Raw genomic sequence first — 20618 nt, forward strand, 5'->3', positions numbered from 1 at the left:
GTCTCTGGTCTGCCTGATCTGGCAGTGAAGGGAGCAGTCAGGCTTTGGAATGGTTTCCCCCTTCCTTCCCTGTTCCAGAGTCATTCATATCTAGAACTCTGTCAGGGTGGCAACTGCGCTGGGGGAGGAATCCTGTGCAGCCTATGCAGCATGGAGGTAGGTGTCGGCACCCACTTGCTGTACTGTACTTACTGTCTTGCTCCAGTGTACAAATTCCACAGAGAAAAAAACAACCTCCCAGCTCTGTTTTCACATTCACACGAGGACTTCTGAATTCCTGTTTCTTGCATTTAGGCTCCCCTTTATTTCATTCTACAAAGACACATGTCTTGCCTGCCTTTTCTTTCTGAAACCAAAAGCCCTTGTGGGATGACCCTGGCTCTGGACAGACCTCTGTGCTGTATGGAAAGGGCAGGCTGAAGTAAAGGGCCTCAGGACTGTGCAAATGTGCTGCTGCTGCTGCCCTAGTTCACAGGCCTAGGTCCTCTCTTGTGGATTATTATGAGGGTCTTCCAACTGTTCTCCCTGCCTCTAATCCAGCTTCAACAATGCATCCCAAGTTTCATTCAAAAACATCCTTCTATTGGATGTCATTCCCCTCCTTAAAACCTTCTAGTGGCACTACTCTTAGCATAAAGTCAAAATTCATTTGCATTGCTTACAGGGCTCTGTAAGTTACAACTCTTGGCTCCTACCTATTTCTTCAGCTTCCTTCCTCACTGTTACCCTAGGTACAAGCCATACCAGCCTCTTACTGCTCCCAATATTTTCCTTTGGCATTTTCCTGTCTTTACACTCATGGTTGCTGCATCCAGCTCATCTTTCCTCACCTTTGGTGCCTGTGGAGCACTCTATTCTCTAATACCCAGCTCAAAAGTGACCTACTTGGATGCCTTCCTGGATTTCCTGGGCAGGGTTTCTTGTTCTATCTTCTGCATTCTTGGGATGTAGTATACTATATTGATTACAAGAATAAGCTCTAGAGTCAGAATCCTTGGTTTCAATCCCAGCCTGGCCCCTTTCTAGATTTGCCTCAGTTTCTTCATCTGTAAAATGGGGGTAATATTAATAAACATCATAGGAAAAGTGCCTAAGACAGTGCTTGGCCATAGTTAGCAGTATATGTTACTTTTTTTTTAAATTGTTGTTATCATGGTTACTTTGCTAAACCTCTGCTTGCTCTTACCACCTCTGTTTAGATATATTTTTACAAGTCTGCTCTACTAGACTAGAACATGTGCTCTTTGAGGACAGGTGCATACTTTTTTAACTTCTGGTCAGTTTACAGTAAATGTTGGTTGAATGAATTATTGCGCACAGATTTGCCTTCAAAATGGAAATGGGCAACAGATAGAATGGGGGATGCATAAAGTCGGGTTTGTGGATGACCACAGACCCAAAGTTGATGTGACCTGATGTCAGCTGGATGACCTTTCAGAGCGCAGGCAAGTGCTTTATGTTACCCAGATGGGGCAGGAGGCATGTGAAAGTTAGCATACTCTAGGTGCCAAGTTCATGTTCATTTTGTTTTGTTTTGAACTGTAGGTGACATGTCTGAGAGTAAAGCCAAGAAAATTGAAATCAAGGACGTGGATGGGCAGACACTGAGTAAGCTGATTGACTATATCTATACGGCTGAAATTGAGGTGACTGAAGAGAACGTCCAGGTAAACTCAGACCCAGCAACTAGCTCAGTGTATTGTACACTCCAGGCCCACCGTTTTATAGCATCCTTTCATTTAACCCTCACAACAACTTATTTGGTAACTGGAGAGGAAACCAAAGTTCCAAAGAGGTTAGGCGATTTGCCTGAGTCACAAGGCCAGTAGGTGGATGAACGACCCTCAAACTCATGCCTGCCTGACCACAGCACCCACATTCTTCACCATGAGGCCATAAAACCTCAGAGCAGAAAGTCTTTAAGTCCTGTTGGATCAAACTCTTGGTGAAGGAAGAATTAAAAGCCTGGGTGACTCTGCTTCTTCCCAGTCACCATCTCATCGCAGGGATTTTGAGTATTGGGTTGGAAGGTTGTTAAAAATGTTTTCCTGTTTCAACGTTAGTCAATTGAATGCCTCTGCACACGTAGGGGTGTCAAGCACCAGGCCCGAGTCTCAGCAGGGGCATTGGCTGTGATATGTGTTGCCTGTGCCTTTTCCTCCTTTCACGGCCCTGCCCTCATCCTCAGCATCTGGAGTTGGAAAAGAGGAGTCAATGAACATGCTGCTGCACCTAAAGGCAGTTGTCTTTACTGCGAGGATGTGAGGCCTATTGGGGAGAGGGCTGAGGGTGTGGCCCACTCTGTAACCTCCAAGTCACCCGCTACACAGAGACACAGGTTACACTATTTCTTATCATTAAGGATCTTACTGTTTATTTAAAGCACTGGAAATTTTATGTGATATAAAGGTTTTTTTCTTTTCCTTTTTAAAAAGCATAATTCCACCTTATTTTTGTGAGGCAGATACCTCTCTAGTGACCAGAATACCTACTACTCTTATCCAGAACATACCTCCTTTTCTAGGATTGAGGTATTTGAGAGGCCGAATTGATAACCATTTATTCATTCAATTCAGCCCAAGTGCTTGAGTGACTTTTATATGCCACACACTTTGTTGGACAGTGCGGTTGTGACAGTGAGCAATGGCCATTCCATTGCCTGCTCTCATGGAGTTTGTGGTCTATGGATGAAGACACATTCATCAAATAAGCTCACAGTAGTATTTATGCACAAATTGTGGTTAAATCCTTTGAAGGAAAAGAACATGGTATACAATGAGAGATTATGTTAAGGGGACTCAGTTTAGATGGAGGAGGGGACATGGAAGGGCTCTTTCAGGAGATGAGATTTAACCTGAGTCTGGAAATGAGTGGGAATAAGCTTGGTGGGGAAGGGTACTCATAAGTGGGGGACCGGGTCAGGGTGCAGGCAAGCCGAGGGTCTAAGCACACTGCATTTGGGCAGGCTCTGCCTTTGCCTCTGGGCCCTGGACAGACTTGGTTTGTATAGTGATCTGCTCTAATCCTCCTCCCCCCACTTTAAAAAATGAGGTATATTTTGTATGCAGTAAAATGCACAGCTTTTCCATTTTGTTTCTGATCTTTCCCATTCAGAATGGAGCAGACAATTCAATGGTTACATCCTAGGCCTAGAAGCAGAATTTGAACAGCTGAATAAATTTTGGGTAGTAACAGTAAGTGCAAATAATTTAGTATAAAATGAGTATAGGGCATGTATTGAAAAAGTTTTTAAATGAAAGATAGTTATGTAAAATTATCATCACTTTTTTTGTTTGTTTGTTAATCCTCACCTGAGGATATTTTTTCCATTGATTTTTAGAGAGAGTGGAAGCGGGGGGGAGAGAAAGATAGAGAGAGAGGAAGAGAGAGAGAAGAGAGAAAGAGAGAGAGAGAAACATTGATGTTAGAGAGACACATTTATTGGTTGCCTCCCACATTCAGACCGGGGCCACAGACTGGGGCTGGGGATCAAGCCTGCAACTGAGGTATGTGCCCTTGACCAGAATCAAACCCATGACCCTTCAGTCCATAGGCTGATGCTTTAACTACTGAGCAAAAATTCTTTTAGGTACTTGATGTAAACATTGAGATTTACAAAATGCACAGAATTACATTCTTTGAAACTCTAATGAGAAATGCTAGCTAGATGTCTACCTAAAAATGTGTAGGGGGTAAATAATTTTTAAAACACATTAGGGTATCTCAGTAACTAACTAATCATATAACATGCTAGGCAGAAGAATGGTTTCTACAGATGTCCATGTCCTGATCCCTGGAATCTGTTAGGTGAAATGTCAAAGAGAACTTAACGTTGCAGATAGAATTAATGTTGTTAGTCAGCTGAAAATGTTATGGGGAGATTACCTTGAATTATCTAGGTGGGCCCAATGTCATAGCAAGGGCTCTTTAAAGTGGAAGAAGGAGACAGAATAAGAAGAATCAGAGAGATGTGAGTTTGCATGTTCCTGCCTTTGAAAATAGGGGACCATGAGCCAAGGAATGTGGGTGGCCTCTAGAAACTTAAAAAGCAAGGAAACATTCTCCCGCAGAGCTTTCAGAAGGAACTCAGCCCTGCTGACACCTTGATTTTAGCCTAGGGAGGTCCATTTGGGACTTCTGACTTCTAGAACTGTAAGAAAATAAATTTATGTTGTTTTAAGCCACAAAAACAAACCCCTAAAACAGTACTTGTAGGGGAGGTTGTGGAATTTATGATTGAAATCAGCTTTTTTCCTCCCTTTTCATCATGTATTTATTTAATAACTAGAGGCCTGGTGCACAAAAATTTGTGCACTCGGGAACGGGGAGGGGCGGGGGGGAGTTCCCTCAGCCCGGCCTGTGCCCTCTCACAGCCTGGGACCACCTGCTAGCTTAGGCCTGCTCCCCGGGAGATTGGGCCTAAGCTGGCAATCAGACATCCCTCTGGCAGCCCGGCAGCCCTCAGGGGATGTCCACTTGCTAGCGGGGAGCAGACCTAAGTTGCAGTCGGACATCCTTAGCGCTGCTGAGGAGGCAGGAGAGGCTCCCACCACCACCGCTGTACTGGCAGCCGTGAGCCTGGCTTGTGGCTGAGCAGAGCTCCCCCATGTGGGAGCTCACTGACCACCAGAGGGCAGCTCCTGCATTGAGTGTCTGCCCCCTGGTGGTCAGTGTGTGTCATAGTGACCAGTCATTCCCAGTCTTTCTGCTGTTAGGGTCAGTTTGCATATTACCCTTTTACTATATAGGATAGAGGCCTGGTGCATGGGTGGGGGCCAGCTGGTTTGCCCTGAAGGGTGTCCCGGATCAGGGTGGGGGTCCCGCTTGGGTGCCTGGCCAGTCTGGGTGAGGGGCTGATGGCTGTTTGCAGCTGGTCACACCCCCTTCAGGGTGGGGGTCCCCACTGGGGTGCCTGGCCAGCCTGGATGAGGGGCTGATGGCTGTTTTCAGGCTGCCCACACCCCCTTCAGGGTGGGGGTCCCCACTGGGGTGCCTGGCCAGTCTGGATGAGGGGCTGAGGGTTTTCAGGCTGGCCAAGCCCGCTGGCGACTGAAGCTCCCTGCCTCTCCTTTTTTTCTTTTTTTTTATTCTGGGATTTATTTACCTTCTATAATTGAAACTTTGTTGCCGCTCCAGCTCCGAGGCCACGGCCTGCTGAAAGCAGGTATCTGGGGTTTGTTTAGCTTCTATAATTGCAACTTTGTTGCTTAGAGTGGAGTTCAGAGCCGGGCCGCAGCAGGGAGGAAGCTTGGCTTCCTCCATCACTGGAGCAAGCAAGCCTCCTGCTCGCTTCAGCTGCGTGGCTGCCGGCCGCCATCTTTGTTGGCGGTTAATTTGCATATCTCACTGATTAGCCAATGGGAAGCATAGCGGAGGTATGGTTAATTTCAGTCTTTGTCTATTATTAGATAGGACTAGTAGCCCTGCGCACGAATCCGTGCGCAAGTAGCTCGTCGCTTGCCTCAGTTGGCCACCCTGCCCACCACCACTGGTAGCTCTCCACCACTTGTAGCTCACTGCCCTGCCTTCCTGTAGCTCTCCGCCCACTGCCCCTCCCTCCTGTAACACTCCACCCACTACCCCACCCTCCTGTAGCTCTCTGCCACTTGTAGATCGGTAGTGATATTATGGTGTCCTGGCTAATTTGCATATTCCTCTATTATTAGATTTTTGGGTTGTTGTTTTTTTTTTTGTAAAGTACAAAGTATATACAGACTAGATAATTAAAATTTGTTTCACTCTGAATTCTTTTCACCTGGCTAGGTATATATCTTTGCAAATTTGGTCTAACCCAGTGTGGTCTCTATGTTACCAGTTATCTGAAGGCAGGTAGCAGCAGATAGACTAATTAGAGGACTCTGGAGAAAATGACTTCTCCATTGCTTCTTAAAAAACTACTTTGTAAGGGTGGGAGCAGGGTGCCAGAGTGAAGATGTGCAGGTTCAGAGGATATGCAGAACTAGAGATGAAGTAGGAGTTACATATGAATGGAAAAAGCTGGGTCGAGCCTCGGCTTTGCCATTAATTCTCGGAGTACTCTTATTCTAGCCCTTTCCCACTGCAGGGAGTTCGTTTCCCATCTGTAAAGTGAGGGCATGAGACTCAGTGACCTCTGGCTGGAGAAGACACTTACTCAGCCAGCCTCTGATTTGTGTTCTCTCCCTCCTACCAGGGTTCCTCATCTGTAAAGCAGGAATCATGAGTTAGACTGTCTACCTTCAAATCCAGGCTCTGCTATTCCCTAGCTGTGTGACCTAAAGCAAATTATTTAACCTCTCTGTGCCTTAGTGTTTTCATCTGTAATATGTGCAAGATAGTAGTACTTACCACATAGGGTGGGTGTGAGGATTAAATGAATTAACTTAGAAGAGTGCTACCCTGTGTGCCAGGAGACAATATGGGCACAGAGAGCACTGTGAGCATAGAAGCCCTTTTACCAAGGAGCACATGGTCTGAAGCCAGACCATGGCTAAGCATGGGTGTCCTATAGACTGGTAGGGGTGAGGGTGGAGGTACCCAGGAAGCAGGAAATGGTTATCACCACCTTGATGAGGATGGTCAGAGTAGGCTTCACTGAAGAAGCATTGTTTGGGCCAGATCTTGAAGGAAGACTGGGAGGTCAGGCCTGTCTCAGCCCACCAGTCTGCATCCTCACTGGTGTGTGTGCCCTAGATGGGCCTGCTATTCATCTCTTGTGTGTAGGGTAGGAGGGGCCAGCCTGTGCAAGGGCTCCCCTGGGAAGCACAATGTGGAACCTTCAGGGAACTTCATTGTTTGGAATCAATGAGATATACTGTTTTCCCTTTTCCTCTCCACTTTAAATTGTGGTTTGACCTTGGGAAAAACAAAACAAAAAAGGTTGAAAAGAGAAAGTTTGGATCAAAATGTGGCTGCTTCATCATGCTGTTATGTATCTTCTGAGGCCATTGCTCACAGCTGTCTATGACGTCAGTATTTGAAGATTTGGTGCACTGAGAAGGTGAGCATGGAGGCATTGGGGCTCTCCCGAAAGTCTTAGAAACAAGGGTCAGAGATTTGGGGCTTGGTTAAATGGCTGGGAGAGCTATGCCCCTAATCTCTTCCCGGCCACACATACCTTGAAGTTACTGAGTTGCCCTCCTGTGGTAGAGGTAACAATTGTCATAACTTGCACAGTAATGCTTACAGTAAGCCAAGCATGTGTTGATCATTTTACATGCATTATTTCATTTAGTTCTTGTAAACACCAATGGGACGTTCATCTATGATCCTTCTTTTATAGTTGAAGAAACTGATGCCCAAAGGGCTTACATGAGTCATACCCACGGTCAATTAGGTAGTGAGGGATAGAGTTGGGATTTGAAACCAGCTCTCTACAACTCATTGTGCTTTGTTGATGTGGTGAACTTGAGTTAAATGTTCAGAACATTGTTAAATGTTCAGAATCTTGATTTTAGCTTGGAATTAATAATTATAAAAACTAATTTAACTGAGCACTGTTAACTGCTTTAAAATTACTATCTCATTTGACCCTTATAACAAGTCTTAAGACAGTACCATTATTATCTCCTTTTACTGTTGAGACAGAGACACAGAAAGGTAAAGTAATTTGCCTTAAGCCACATAGCTGGTAAGTGAAGTCAAAATCCAAGCGAGATTTTTAATCACAGTGCTATTCTGTTAGCTCTCTTGTTCACCTATAGCCACTTCCCTTCCCTCCTCCTACCTCCCTTTTCTTTTCCTCTTTCCCCCCATCCCATTTCTTCTTTTTCTCAACAGATTTTTAATTTGACACTGTTTCTGTGCCAGGTTTCATGCCAGGTGCTGGGAGGGACAGACCCACGGTGTGGTCAGGGCAGAGGCCTCGGGCAGCCCTGTCACCTGGCCCTCTGGCTGGTGCCCTCCCTTTGCCCATGGCCCTGTCTCCCTGAAATTCCAGGAGTAGGTGCTTTCTGAGGCAGGGCACTTCCTTTTGTTTTTGTTAAAGGAAGTAAACTCTGTGACGGGATATCCTCTGCTGTGTTTTCATGTTATCCGAGGGCGAGAAAAAACAAAACAGGCCTGCAGATGAAGAATGGAGGGAGGCCGTTTGCAAGCTGGAGGGGAGCCTGTAAACTCTTTGCTGAAGGTCAGGTGGAGAGAGACAAGCTAAGGCTTTCGACTTGGGGTCATCTTCCATCCCTGTGGTGGTTCCAGCCAGCCACTCCTCCTGTCTTGGCCTCCTCCGTCCAGGGGCCACGAGGACTGCCCTAGTGATTCCATCAGGACAGTCTTGCTTCAAAGCTGAGGACCCAGGCTTGGCCTCTTGTTCACAATCTTGTTACTGCTGCCACTTGAGGGAGTTGAGTTGCAGGCAAGATAAGAGAAGAGGAAATCCTCTGAAAGCTCTTGTTGATGTGGTGAGGGAGGTGAAGACAGCCCCTCCTGGACGTATGCTCTCTTTTCTTTCACAGCCACTGGGGATGTTTGTTCTCATGTGTACCTCCAGAACCCCACTGGACTGGGGCCTAGTTTATCCCTGAGACTCAGAGGCAAGCAGTGATACATCTCCCAGTCTCCAAGCCCCCTCAGCATTCTGACTTCCTTTCCTTTCATTCACGCCTTCCTGTATAAAGCAAATAGTGGGAAGAAAAGGGCCTTTGACTCATAGCTAATCTCAGTGTAACATCAAAGAGAGGGAAGGAGCAATTAGAGAAACCACCAGCCCCATTTATTTTAGGAAGTCAGTTTGGGAATGCTTTTCAGCAGGAGAGGACCCAAACAGGATGGGGGGGGGGGGGGGGGTTTGGGGGGGCTGGGGGGGGGGCACATGGAGAGGTGAAAAGCCTTCTAATTTTTGCTTACTAAGTGGGTTTTGTGAACAGTAGGGAAGTTGAAAGCTATGTGGGTAGCTCTGTCCAGGGAGGTTTTAAAAACTGAAATTCATAACCTAAGGAGTGTGTTCAGGAAATGTTATCTTATTTTTTTGGCTGGTTGTCATGACCTTGAGAATTTAAGCACCAACTTGTGCTGCTGCCCTCGTGGTGAAGAAGAGGGCATGCGGGGAGGGGGTGAGTGTCCCTGGCATGATCTCATTTTGGTTTGGCTGGGAATGCAATCTTGGGGGCAGATAGCACTCTCAGAAATCCTTGTCTTTGGAGCTAAAAGGCTGCTATCCCATTCCTCCCTCTGGTCACCCCTGACTCTTCTGAGGCTTGCCACACCACTGAGTCGGGTGTGTGCTGGACAGCATTTGATTGCTCCTCTCCACCAGGGCTGCTTAGGGTAACTGGTTAGAAGTTCCTCTGCACAGGTGATCACCTGACCCTGGGACATAGGACTTTCAGTGCTAAAGCTGACACATTCACAGCAAACCAGGATGATTGGTCAACCTGTGGCCCTAACTGTAGGGTTTGCAGCTGGTGCTGGTAGGGGTGTCATGGAGGTCATTTAGGAGTTTGGAGCAGAGCCTTCCATTCCTGGTATGTATTCAACAAGAATGGTTAATGGTTCTCTCCTTAACTAGCAGGCAGAGACTAATCTGGTTTGGAATCTGTTGGCTAGGCTGAGCAAGCTCACAGCTTAATTGAGTTTCTCAGTTTATGGCTGCTTAGTGGGGACAGTGTCTGCCTAGTGAGAATGGAGCTTAAGAGGTCAGATTTGGAGCCTGGCTGTGTCCACTTATGATCTAAAACTCAAGAATGGGTGATTTTTTTCCCCCCTTGGGAGTGGGTGATTTTTATCTTTTTTCCTTCTCTGGAATGAATCAGGGCTTAGAAAATACCAAGGACATAATGCTAATTTGCTGCTGTCCTGCTGGGGACAGGAGAGGGGAAGAGAGAGGAAGGGAAGAGGAGCATGTTTTCTAGAACTCAGCCTCGTGAAGGAGGAGGTTAATAAGCTTGTAGTCGGAAGGGCTTTCCTTGTTGAGAGCAAACAGGTAGCTTGGGAGTAGGGCCCCTGATGGTGGAGGCTCTTGGTGGTTTCTGCATGTGGACAGGGATGAGAAAGGGCCACCCACTGTCCCAGTATAAACATCGAAAGCCTTGTGTCCTGGAAACCCCTTGGTCCTCGGCAAACCTGGATGACTGGGTGCCCTAGTGGAGGGACAAGGCAAGAGGCAATGGGCAGAGTGGGGCCTGAGCACAGGCTGGTGAGGAGAGATGAAGCTAAGACTCGGAACTGTTTTGGAAGATGGTCAGGGCCCAGAATTTAAATCTCTGAGGGAAAGAAAAAGACTTTTGTAGTGGCCCGAGTCAAGAAAAGAAATGTATCTGCAGCCCTGTCTTCCTCGGCACACCCTCGTGGATGGGAACAGCTGGAATCTGGCTGGTCCAGACATTCCCTGCGAGCCGGGAGAGCAGCTGAGAGCAAGCCCAGGATGTGGCAGTTGTTTGGGGGTGAAATGGATGTCGTGGGCCCTGAGCTAAGCAGCCTCAAATCAAACTGTTCTGTTTTTTTGTTGTTGTTTTTTAAATTTCTTTTTTGAAGGACATGCTCACACTGTTGACCTCCTCCACAGGGCAGAGGGGAAAGAGAAGCAGAGCTGGGGTCAGGTAGGACTCTGGCCATGGGTTCAGGACTCTTGATCCAGAGGGCAGGCTGGGCAGTGTGGGAAAGGCCTAGGGAACTTGAGAGGGGTTGGCAATCTGAGTACCCATCTGGCCTGCTTAAGCCAGTTTTCCCTGGCTTTTAGGAAAAACACATGCAGACACACCTGAGCAGGAAATTTTTCTGTCTTCCAGGAAGTAGTATGAATACTCATGTGTCCTGTGACCTTTTAAAAGGGAACTCAGCTCTTCTTTCTCTGAGAATGTACCTAAAGATGTCTCTTTATCTGTTAGATGGGAGAATAAAGTGTGTTTATCTGAGCCCCAAGGGACTTGGGGGTGAGTCCCTTGTTCCAGTAGATTATATTCTCCATTAGAGCAGGGGTCTGGCTTATCATGCTTACCACTGAATCTTAGAGCCTAGACCAGAGCCTGGCACACAGACATTCAGTAATTAAGTGGTGAATCAGCTAGTGAACAATTCAATAAGTACCTTTCTGTGTGAAGACAGTGTGCTAAAGCCTGTAGGGCAGTGATTATCAAACTTGACTGTACATCAGAGGTAACTGGGGACCTGTAGAAACACCTCACTGTCCAGGCCACACCTCATTCCTCTTAAGTTAGAATCTTTGGGGGTGAGACTCAGGCATCAATATTTTAAAAATCCTCCAGGTGATGTTAATGTGTAGCCAAGAATCAATCTATCTTAGTCTGCTTGGGATGCCATAACAAAACACCACTGATCAGGTGGCTTAAATTTATGGAGTCAAAGTTTTGGAAGTTAGGACTTCAAGATCGAGATTCCAGCTGATTCAGTTCCTGGCTTGCAGAAGGCCTCCTTCTCCCTGTGTCCTCACAGGGAGAGAGAGAGAGAGAGAGAGAAAGAGAGAAAGAGAGAGAGAGCGCACACTGATATCTCTTTCTCTTCTTTAAAAAAAAATATTTTATTGATTTTTTACAGAGAGGAAGGGAGAGGGATAGAGAGTTAGAAACATCAATGAGAGAGAAACATCGATCAGTTGCCTCCTGCATACCCCCTACTGGGGATGTGCCCGCAACCAAGGTACATGCCCTTGACTGGAATCAAACCTGGGACCCTTGAGTCCTCAGGCCAACGCTCTATCCACTGAGCCAAACCGGTTAGGGCTCTTCCTCTTCTTGTAAGGACACCTTAGGGCCCCACTCTTATGACCTCATTTAACCATTGTTACTTCTTCATAGGCCCTGTCTCCAAATAAGTCACATTGGGGGGTTGGGATTTTGACATGTAAATTGTGGGGGTGGGGCACAGACATTCAGTTCTTAAGAGTCTTTAAAAAAAAAAAAAAATATATATATATATATATATATTTTTTTTTTTAAATATATTTTATTGATTTTCTACAGAGAAGAAGGGAGAGGGATAGAGAGCCAGAAACATCGATGAGATAGATCAGCTGCCTCCTGCTCGCCCCCCAGTGGGGACGTGCCCGCAACCAAGGCACATGCCCCCGACCGGAATCGAACTCGGGACCCCTGAGTCCGCAGGCCAACGCTCTATCCACTGAGCCAAACCGGTTCAGCTATATATATATATATTTTTTTATTGATTTCATGGAGGAATTGGGGGGAGAGAAACATCAATGATGAGAGAGAATTATTGATTGGCTGCCTCCTGCATGCCCCCACTGGGGATTGATCCTGCAACCGGGTATATGCCTTTGACGGGAATCGAACCCGGGACCCTTTAGTCAGCAGGGCGAAGCTCTATCCACCGAGCCAATCCAGCTAGGGCTCTTAAGGGTCTTGAAACTCAAAGTGCAGCCAGTTAGAAATGCAGGCTCTCAGGTCCCACCCTAGAACTCTTGTATCAGAATCTGCATTTTAATAAGATCCCCAGGGAATTCATACAGACATTAGCGATTGGAAAGCACTGCTGTAGGCTGAGGGAAACAGAGAATAGGCTAATGCTTAGACTCCATGAGGTGTAGAGTAGGGGGAAATGAGGCTTGGGCTGCCCTGACAGCCGGACCAGATGGTTTGGACTGACCATCCAGTGGCAGGCAGTGGAGAGCCATGCCAGGACCTCGAGCATGGGAGTGGTGTGATTAGAACAGTGTGGTGGGGAGGTGAGGCCCTGCTGGAGGGATCCAGTGTCTCAGAATGTCCCCTTCTCTTGCAGGTGCTGCTCCCAGCAGCCAGCTTGCTGCAGCTCATGGATGTTCGGCAGAACTGCTGTGACTTCCTTCAGTCTCAGTTGCATCCCACCAATTGCCTCGGCATCCGCGCGTTTGCAGATGTGCACACCTGCACCGACCTTCTGCAGCAGGCCAATGCTTATGCAGGTAATGGGGACTGGGCTGCCACACCTCCTCCAACCTTGTGGATTGAATAACCTGGCCGGCTGTGGACACCTCAAAGATTGTGAGAAGTGCACTCTGCTGCGAAGCAGCTATAATTCAGTCAGGGTCACAAGACACAGGTGGGAGGATCGTTAGCAATAGAAGAGTCCAGCTCATTGCCAAGTATAATATGATTAATTGTCAGATGGATAACACAGACAGTAATTTTCATGAGAGAAGAGGAAAGAGATCTGAGAAGACTTCCTGGGGGAAGAATAACTTGAGCTAGGTTTGAAATAAATAATTTTCTGTTTAAGAAGATTTCTATTTTGATCAAAGTGTTCTTTAAACAGGAGCTTAACAGGCAAATACTACTGTAAGGCCTGTGATGATAAGGAAGAGTCCCTGGCTCTGCCTTTCCACAGCAAGTCTTGCTCTCTAGAGGCACTCACTTCAATTCTAAAAAGAATGAAAATGCAGGCTCTGATTCAGCTAAAAGCTGTTTCATCTACTCTTTATCTCCACTTATCGAAACAATATGTTTACATCACTGTTTTTGGAATAGTTTTAGATATTATCTGCTGACTTCTCACAGAAGAATAAGATTGAACTTTCATAGACTTTCCCCTCATATACATACATCCTTCCCCTCTCTTTATTTCCTACAATCTTATTTCTACAACTGAACTAAGTTATGTATTATAATTATAGTTTTTTAAATCTAAAAACTTTTTTTAATCAGAAAGGCAGTAATAATTATGTTACTATTTCTGAGATACAAATGGGACCAGTTGTTAAGATGATCCTGATGATGATGATTTTTGTGAAGGACATTCTCCAGATGCCCCAATTCTGAATTCTCCTGACTCTTCCTGGCTCTGAACCTTGGCTCTCCTGTCTCTCTGCCGTGCTTCCTGCGCCCCTTCCCCTGCACATTCCCCATGCCTTGCTGCTTTTTCTCAGGGAGCCTTTCCTCTCTGTGGAGAGGGCTCCCTAGCCCAGTCTTTGAAGAGACCACTTTCTTGAGGCTTTGCTTCAGCAGGAGCCAAGAACTTGGCCAAGACCCAGGCCAGCTCATGAACATCTGCTGGTGCTGTGACAAAGGAAGAGCGCTTAGATGCCAGGAATTCCCTGAGTCCCTTCCTGGTGTCCCTCCCCAGCCCTCTCCTTCCACACTGTGTGTGCATGCATGCCTGCACACACAGCACATATCCCAGCCTATTGTAGTTGGCCGAGAAGATCATCTCAGGTTTGGGGAGTGTGCTGAACCCTCACCTTTACCAAAGGCTCCCAGGCTCTTCTGGCCTGGCTTTTCCCCACTTCCAAAATCTGTGTTTTCTCCCCTCGCCCCTTTCATTGTCTGATGGTGAGACTCACCTGTAGGAGAGTGGGGAGGATGCGTTTGGGAGCACAACGTTGTGGTGGTGCTCCCTGGTCCTCATGTCACAGTGATTGGGACCTGCCAGCATTGTGTGAGTGTGTGTGTGGAGGGTGTGCACACACGTGTGAATGCAGAAATCCTGATGAATTATTTCTAGCTAGTGTTTATTGAGCTCTCACTTTGGGTCACACCCATGCTCACCATTTTATGTGTCATCTCATTTAATGTGTACAACAGTTAAGGAGACTAAGGCATGGGCAGGTGAAGGTATTTGTTGGAGTCACGCAGCTGGTAAGGACAGAGGCAGGTTTCAAACCCAGACAGTTTGAGTCCAGAGCCAGTGATTATAACTACTGCATACTATGCTTGCAGGCCCTATTTGCACATAAGGCAGCCCTGTGGATTGCTAATTGAGGAGTGTTGGTGGCTAGAGCTGGCATTTTCCATTAGAAGTGTGAGCCTGGAAGCCTGTGTGCCACATAGTCAGATGCCAACAACCAGACAGTGTAGACAGACGACCAGCTGTCTCTGCTAGACACAGGCTGTTTAGTCATCTTCGTGTGGGGAAGTGAGACGTGGATGTCTTCTCTTCCATGTTGGGAGGCGGCCGGCCCCCTCACTGCACGTGTGAGCCCTCCTGTTTTCCCTGCTCTGTCGGTGTGACTTCAGGCTGAGAGCCTCTCCCTGTTGTACAGGCCTTCCCTGGAGCCTGCGACCATGTCCCGGTACAGGTTTCTTTGCAGCCCACAGGGAAGTCACGGAAATGCAGAGGTGGTAAGACCATGATGAAAAGACGTTAGAAGCAGCAGTGTGAAGGTAAATTGTACAGTGTTAGCGAAGGAAGTGTATAAGGATTATCTTTGCTTACTCCCTCAGTGGTTTGCATCCACCCACTGATGTGGGCTGCTGTGTTTCTTTGGTCTTGCACTTCCTCACTTGAGGTGGAATCTGGCACTCTCTGCCCTCACTGCCTCTTGAGAGCTGCCGCCTCGCCCACTGTAAGTGTGGAGGTGTGGGCACCCACTAGGGTCACATAAAAGGGGCAGTGCCGGCCCTTGTATTCACCAGCTTCTCTGGCTCCCTGCCTCACATTAGTGGGGGTTTAAGCCAACCCACTACAAGGAGACCCTCCAGATCAGAAGTAGGGGTCAGACCAGCCAACACTGGAGCAACCCCTAGGCCTGTTTTCTCCTCTCTATGATGGGGGAAATATATCCTGCCCCATTTTCAGGATGGTTTGGGGATTGGGCAGGACAGGGAGGAGAGCCTCCTGCAGAAGTAGTCACCACCCATGGCCATGCTTTGGAGCGTCCCTTCCAGCCTCACCATCCGCAGTGAGAGAGCCTCAGAGCTGGGTCCTGGCAGAGAGAGGGACTCCCTGGGACATCACCGCTGCTGTTGCTGCGGACATCATGCACTTTGGGGAGAGGACCATTTCCAGAGCTTCTGATTTTGGTTTCTCTGTATCAGGTGCACAGGTATATCCTGCTTTCCCACCTTGCCTAGTCTCTGGTTAGCTGGCCTCTGCTCTCACTTGTTCATGGTCCCAGCTTTGCCTGTGAATTCTGTTCCTAGTCCTTATCCAAGACAAATTTTCTTTTGCTGTTATAATTATTATTGCTATTGTTATTGCTATCTAATAAAAAATCACCCATACTTATTACAGAAAAAGCAGACAGGCAGAAAGAGCAGGAAAAACACCACAATCCTACCCAGAGAGAACCATGGGCGGCACCTAGCATAGAGCTTTCTGTCTTTTTTATCTGTTGTATCATATGGATGCACTATAATTTTTTAACCCCAGTCCTTAATTAATGGGTACTAATGTTCACTGTTTTTTCTTTTATATAAAATGTTGAGTGAGAAATTTTCTACGTAATATTCTGGAGTACACTTGCTAATATGTAAGTTAAGATTATACCTGTAGTTTGCCATCTTAGTGGCATTAAGTAGCTAAACGGGAGTATGCATTAAAAATTTTTTATAGATATTGACAAATTGCACTCTAAAAAAATGTAACCATTTTTAAAGCCAGCTCTTGCCTTCTGATGTTAGTCCTTAGTTCCTTGATGAAGGCACCGAGAGGCAGACAACAGTGGGACTCTGAGGGCGGGAGCACCACCTCTCCACCCAGTTGCCTGTTTGCTTTCCTGTTTAGAATGGCCTTGTCTTTTCCTGGGTCTGGTTTTCCCCTCAAGGTTATGCCCCCAGGTGTTTGCTGTGATACATTATTCTGGGGTGGGGAGGGTATCCTGTATTTAGAAACTGACCGCCCATACTCTTGTCCCCAGTTGATGGTATCAGAGTTCTCCTGGGTAGCTAGTAGCTGGGAAAGGGACCTGCGTATTTTGCACAGCTTGTTTCTTATAACTCATTATTGTTTCTAGGGACAGTTTAATCTTTAACCTCAGAGGCCAGGACAGGTTTATGGGGATTTTGTTGTTTGGTAATTGGACGGCCATGCACTGGGCCATCAGCAGAGCTGGTTGGGAGGGATGTTAATGAGACCCCATTAATGAAATGGCAATAAAAATTCCTTGGGCATGTTGTTTACATCAGTCTGCCAAAGCTGAGCTGAAACCCTCCAGCCATGGGATGGAAAAGCCATGGGATTGAATGCGTTTGTGGAGAGAAATGGCCTTTTTTTGATTGATTGAGTCTTTTGAGATCATGGAATGAAGTGATTAAACTAAGGGCAGCAAAAAACTTTGACAAATCATTTAAAAAACACCAACCTCTGACTCAGTGAGGGTTGTCTTAATGAAATTGCTGCCTTCAACTTGGCATCATAAGATGATGATGATGATATGATGATGATGGTAGGAGTTTCTGCCATTTCTGAACACTTGGCTAGGTTCCAGGCCGGGTGCTGTGCAGTTAATAGGCACGTAACTATGAGAGGTAGTTATTCTTTTCCCAATTTATAGATGAAGAAACAGGAACTTCAGAATGTTTAGTAACTTGTCCAAGATCACCTAGTTTGTAAGTGGCAATGGCAAGATTCATGATGAGGCTGTCTGAACCAGGGCCTGTGCTCCGAGCCCACTAGTTATTTTCACACCCACCAGGCCAGTTCAGCCTCTCTCTGCATGGTGGTCGCCTCATTCCTGCTCCGCCTGATTTTCTGCTTCTAACTTGAAGGTGGCAAATGAAGCCTTAGAGCAAACACAGGCAGTCTGTGTTGTTAGATGGTCTCCTTATTGGGATTTTAGGAAGCTTCCCTTAGTCCTCCCATTCTCTGGGTAACAGGGAACTCTGATGTTGAATCAATAACAATGATGACTAGGCAGTTTTGATACAGCCTGTTGCTCCCTCCACTCCACTGCCCCCCCCCCCCCCCCCCGCCCCTGCCCCGCCACAGTTATAGAGAAAGGAGGAGGGACCATATATATATCTTTCTGGAATTAAGTCAGTATGGTAAAGAGCTCATATCCCATCATCCCCAGGGAAGGTGGAGGTAGTAACATTTAGAGTCTGAGGGTCGGTGGTCATGACCCATGTGGGAAGACGTCAAGGTAGGTCTCTGTTACTTCCCTGTGGGAGCTGAGCCTTCTCCCTGGGGCAGGGAAACTGTGGGCCCTGAGAGCCAAATACTGACTTACGAAAGCTTACCTCTGTTCTCCACAAATAGGGCAATAGGGGGCAGGAGAGAGAGATTTAAAGCATTTCTGTTTTATTTTTTACCTTGCTAAAATGTTTTGATTATGTTTGTGTGTTCACCTGTGTCAGCCAATCTTTCCTTAGACATATAACCAGTGGTTTAATTCAGAGCCCTCGGACCTGTTCCCTGGGGCCACAGGGATAATGAGGTTTGTTTTATTTCTGAAGGTCAAGGAAGTCATAGGTGGGTTTTCAGTTCCATTTGTTTAAGACTTGTAGTTTAGATGAACCTGATCAAAAGCTTAGGCTTATTTCCTCCCATCAGGAGAAACTTGGGATTAATTTAGGAGGTTGCCTGAGCCCTAGGCAGTCCTGAAGAATGAAAGGAAGCACAGTAAAAATCTGAGAGCTCAGTATTTGTAGATGTGCTGGACACTGAGGATTGAGGTTCAAACAAGGCAGACCCCGCCCTCCTGGGGCTACCGTCCCAGTGTGAGAGAAAGACCTCAGAAGATAAAACAGGTGGATTAGGGCTATGATAATTTTTATTTCCTGTTTCAGGGGCTTTGAGAACATAGAACTGTATCACTTCACCTAGCCTGGTAGACAGAGAGATTAGGGAAAGATCTCAATTCAGGGGTATGTTGGAGATTTGAATGTAGGACCAATGCTAAACGTTTAGAACACCACTATTCTAAGTTTTTTTTTTTTAAAGATAGTTATTAGATTTATTCTTTTTGTCTCTCTGACACACCCCCCTAAGAGGGATTCTTAGGGTATTCGGATATGTATATTGAATTTTACCCCAATGGCCTGCTTAGGACAAGCTCATATTATCTTGGGGCCTCAGATAGTCATTAAATGTTTGTTATTGTAATCAGATAGCCTTGGTTTCAAAACCTGGATTGACCATTTATACTGTGTGATTCTAAGCACATGACTAAATAACTTTTTGAGCTTCCATTTCTCCATCTGTAAAATGGGGGTAGTGATTTCACTTCACCAGGGCTTTTGGGAGAAGTGATATAGTACATGTGAGATGCATAGCACAACATTAGCTACGCCGTATTAGGTAAAGCTCTCAACTTTTTCCAGGCTTGCTTTCCTGAAAAGACCCAACTCTGCTCCTAGAGCAAGTCCTTTCATGGGAACGCACCATCCAAGTTTTGTCATCCTTTCAACATTAGCAAGATGTGTATTGCTTGAAGTTATCTGGTGCCTCTCCGCTTCTCTGTAATTTCTCATCCAAATGGACAGGAACAGACACATTGTGTTTCATTAATCAAAACTTGAAACTTAAACAGTATTTGTTATTTATAGTAAAGCCTGGTTAATTAGGACTCTTAACCAGAACCCTTGTTTTTTTTCCTCTGTTTCCATTTCTCTTTAAGGAAAAAGAAGCAAAAAGACCAGAAAAGTTAGAGTTATTACTGGAGAGTTCCCCTTCAAGGGGCTGGCCCATGGTTAGAAGATACTATGCCCCCTACACACCCCACCTATCCGCCAAGATCTAGCCACATCTGCCTCTCTATTGCATCTCCTGGAAGCCTGGCATAGCTCCCCATACTTAGTGGATGTTCAGTAAACATTTGTTAAATGAATAAAGACATTGCCTAGGCCAGGGGTGGGCAACATTTTGTGAGTGCGTGCCAAAACCAGCAAAATCTCTGACTCAAAATTCTTCTGCGTGCCAACCCTAATTTTTTGAGAACATGTTACACCTACTTGATATCTCTTAAGGTGTACATATGTGAAGAACCTTGAAGAAATAATAAAATTCATTCGAGCGACAAAAACAGTATGTGATGATGAAAAATACATTTATTTTTTAATGTATACATGTACACTGATAGTCCGACAGAAAACTTTGTGACTCCGTTTGATATTATCAGTGGGACTTTTGCTGCTGCATCACTGATGACAGAGATTTTACATCAGGTTTATATTTCGTGACCTTCAGAGATATGCACGAGCTACTACTTTCATCCGTCAGGCTACTCCTATTACAAGACTTAACAAAATTCATCACTGAGAACAAAGATTCACAAATGTATGTGGATGAAACCAAAACACTGGTCAGATCTAGGAAGGCAGGGAGAGCTAAGGCAGAGGCATAGAAATTGCTCTTCCCCTCTCTCGTCAATCCATGTCTATGGTCTTTAAGATAACTTGTTATGTAAAACTATTTATTTATCTAAGATGCACCTACACTGAATTTATCTGAAAAATAAAAAAGTCGATATTAAGAAAAAAATTGTAAATGGAAGATTATAAGAGAGGGTTTCGAGTGCCAGCAGAAGTTACTGGTGTGCCATGTTTGGCACGCGTGCCGGGGATTGCCCACCCCTGGCCTAGGCTATAGCTGGACTGTGCTATTGCTATTCTCTAGACATGCCCTGAATTTTCCTGCTTCCATGCTGTTATTTGTATTTGGAGTGCCTCTTTCAGTCCCAGCCCTGTGGACTTGAGGTGGAATTATTAGGACCTTGTCTTACCCCTCTTATAAGGTTCATGTAGGCATCAGCTCTGATTTCTTCATTTTTGAAGAAACACTGCATTTGGCACATCATACACTAACAGTTAAGGAGCACTTGCAGTGGTCTCAGTAAATGTGACTTTCCTGTATTTGCTTACTTAATGACCACACACCTTTATGAGATAGGTACTATTGTTAGCTTCACTTAATAGATGAGAAAACTGCAGCCTTAAGAAATTACATAACTTATATCCCTAGAGAGTTTTCTGAACTCAGTGGAATTAAAGTGAGTTTCTAAGACCTTTGAAGTCCACAGACTTGTCCACAGGATC

The 20618-nt window shown here is 45.9% G+C and overlaps 1 protein-coding gene across 3 annotated transcripts in view; it reads left to right on the forward strand.

Annotated features, from left to right (window-relative positions):
• KLHL3 (kelch like family member 3) overlaps window positions 1-20618 on the forward strand; it is a 101644-nt gene that overhangs the window by 25653 nt on the left and 55373 nt on the right. For all 3 annotated transcript variants that reach the window (XM_070414943.1, XM_070414944.1, XM_070414945.1), the window contains 2 exons: window positions 1546-1667; window positions 12670-12832. In XM_070414943.1, the coding sequence (XP_070271044.1) occupies window positions 1546-1667; window positions 12670-12832 (285 nt within the window). The remainder of the gene's footprint in view (window positions 1-1545; window positions 1668-12669; window positions 12833-20618) is intronic.

Source organism: Myotis yumanensis, unplaced genomic scaffold (genome assembly GCF_028538775.1).
Source record: "Myotis yumanensis isolate MYYU_CA2020_CCGP unplaced genomic scaffold, mMyoYum1.0.hap1 SCAF_5, whole genome shotgun sequence".
Lineage (NCBI taxonomy): Eukaryota > Metazoa > Chordata > Mammalia > Chiroptera > Vespertilionidae > Myotis > Myotis yumanensis.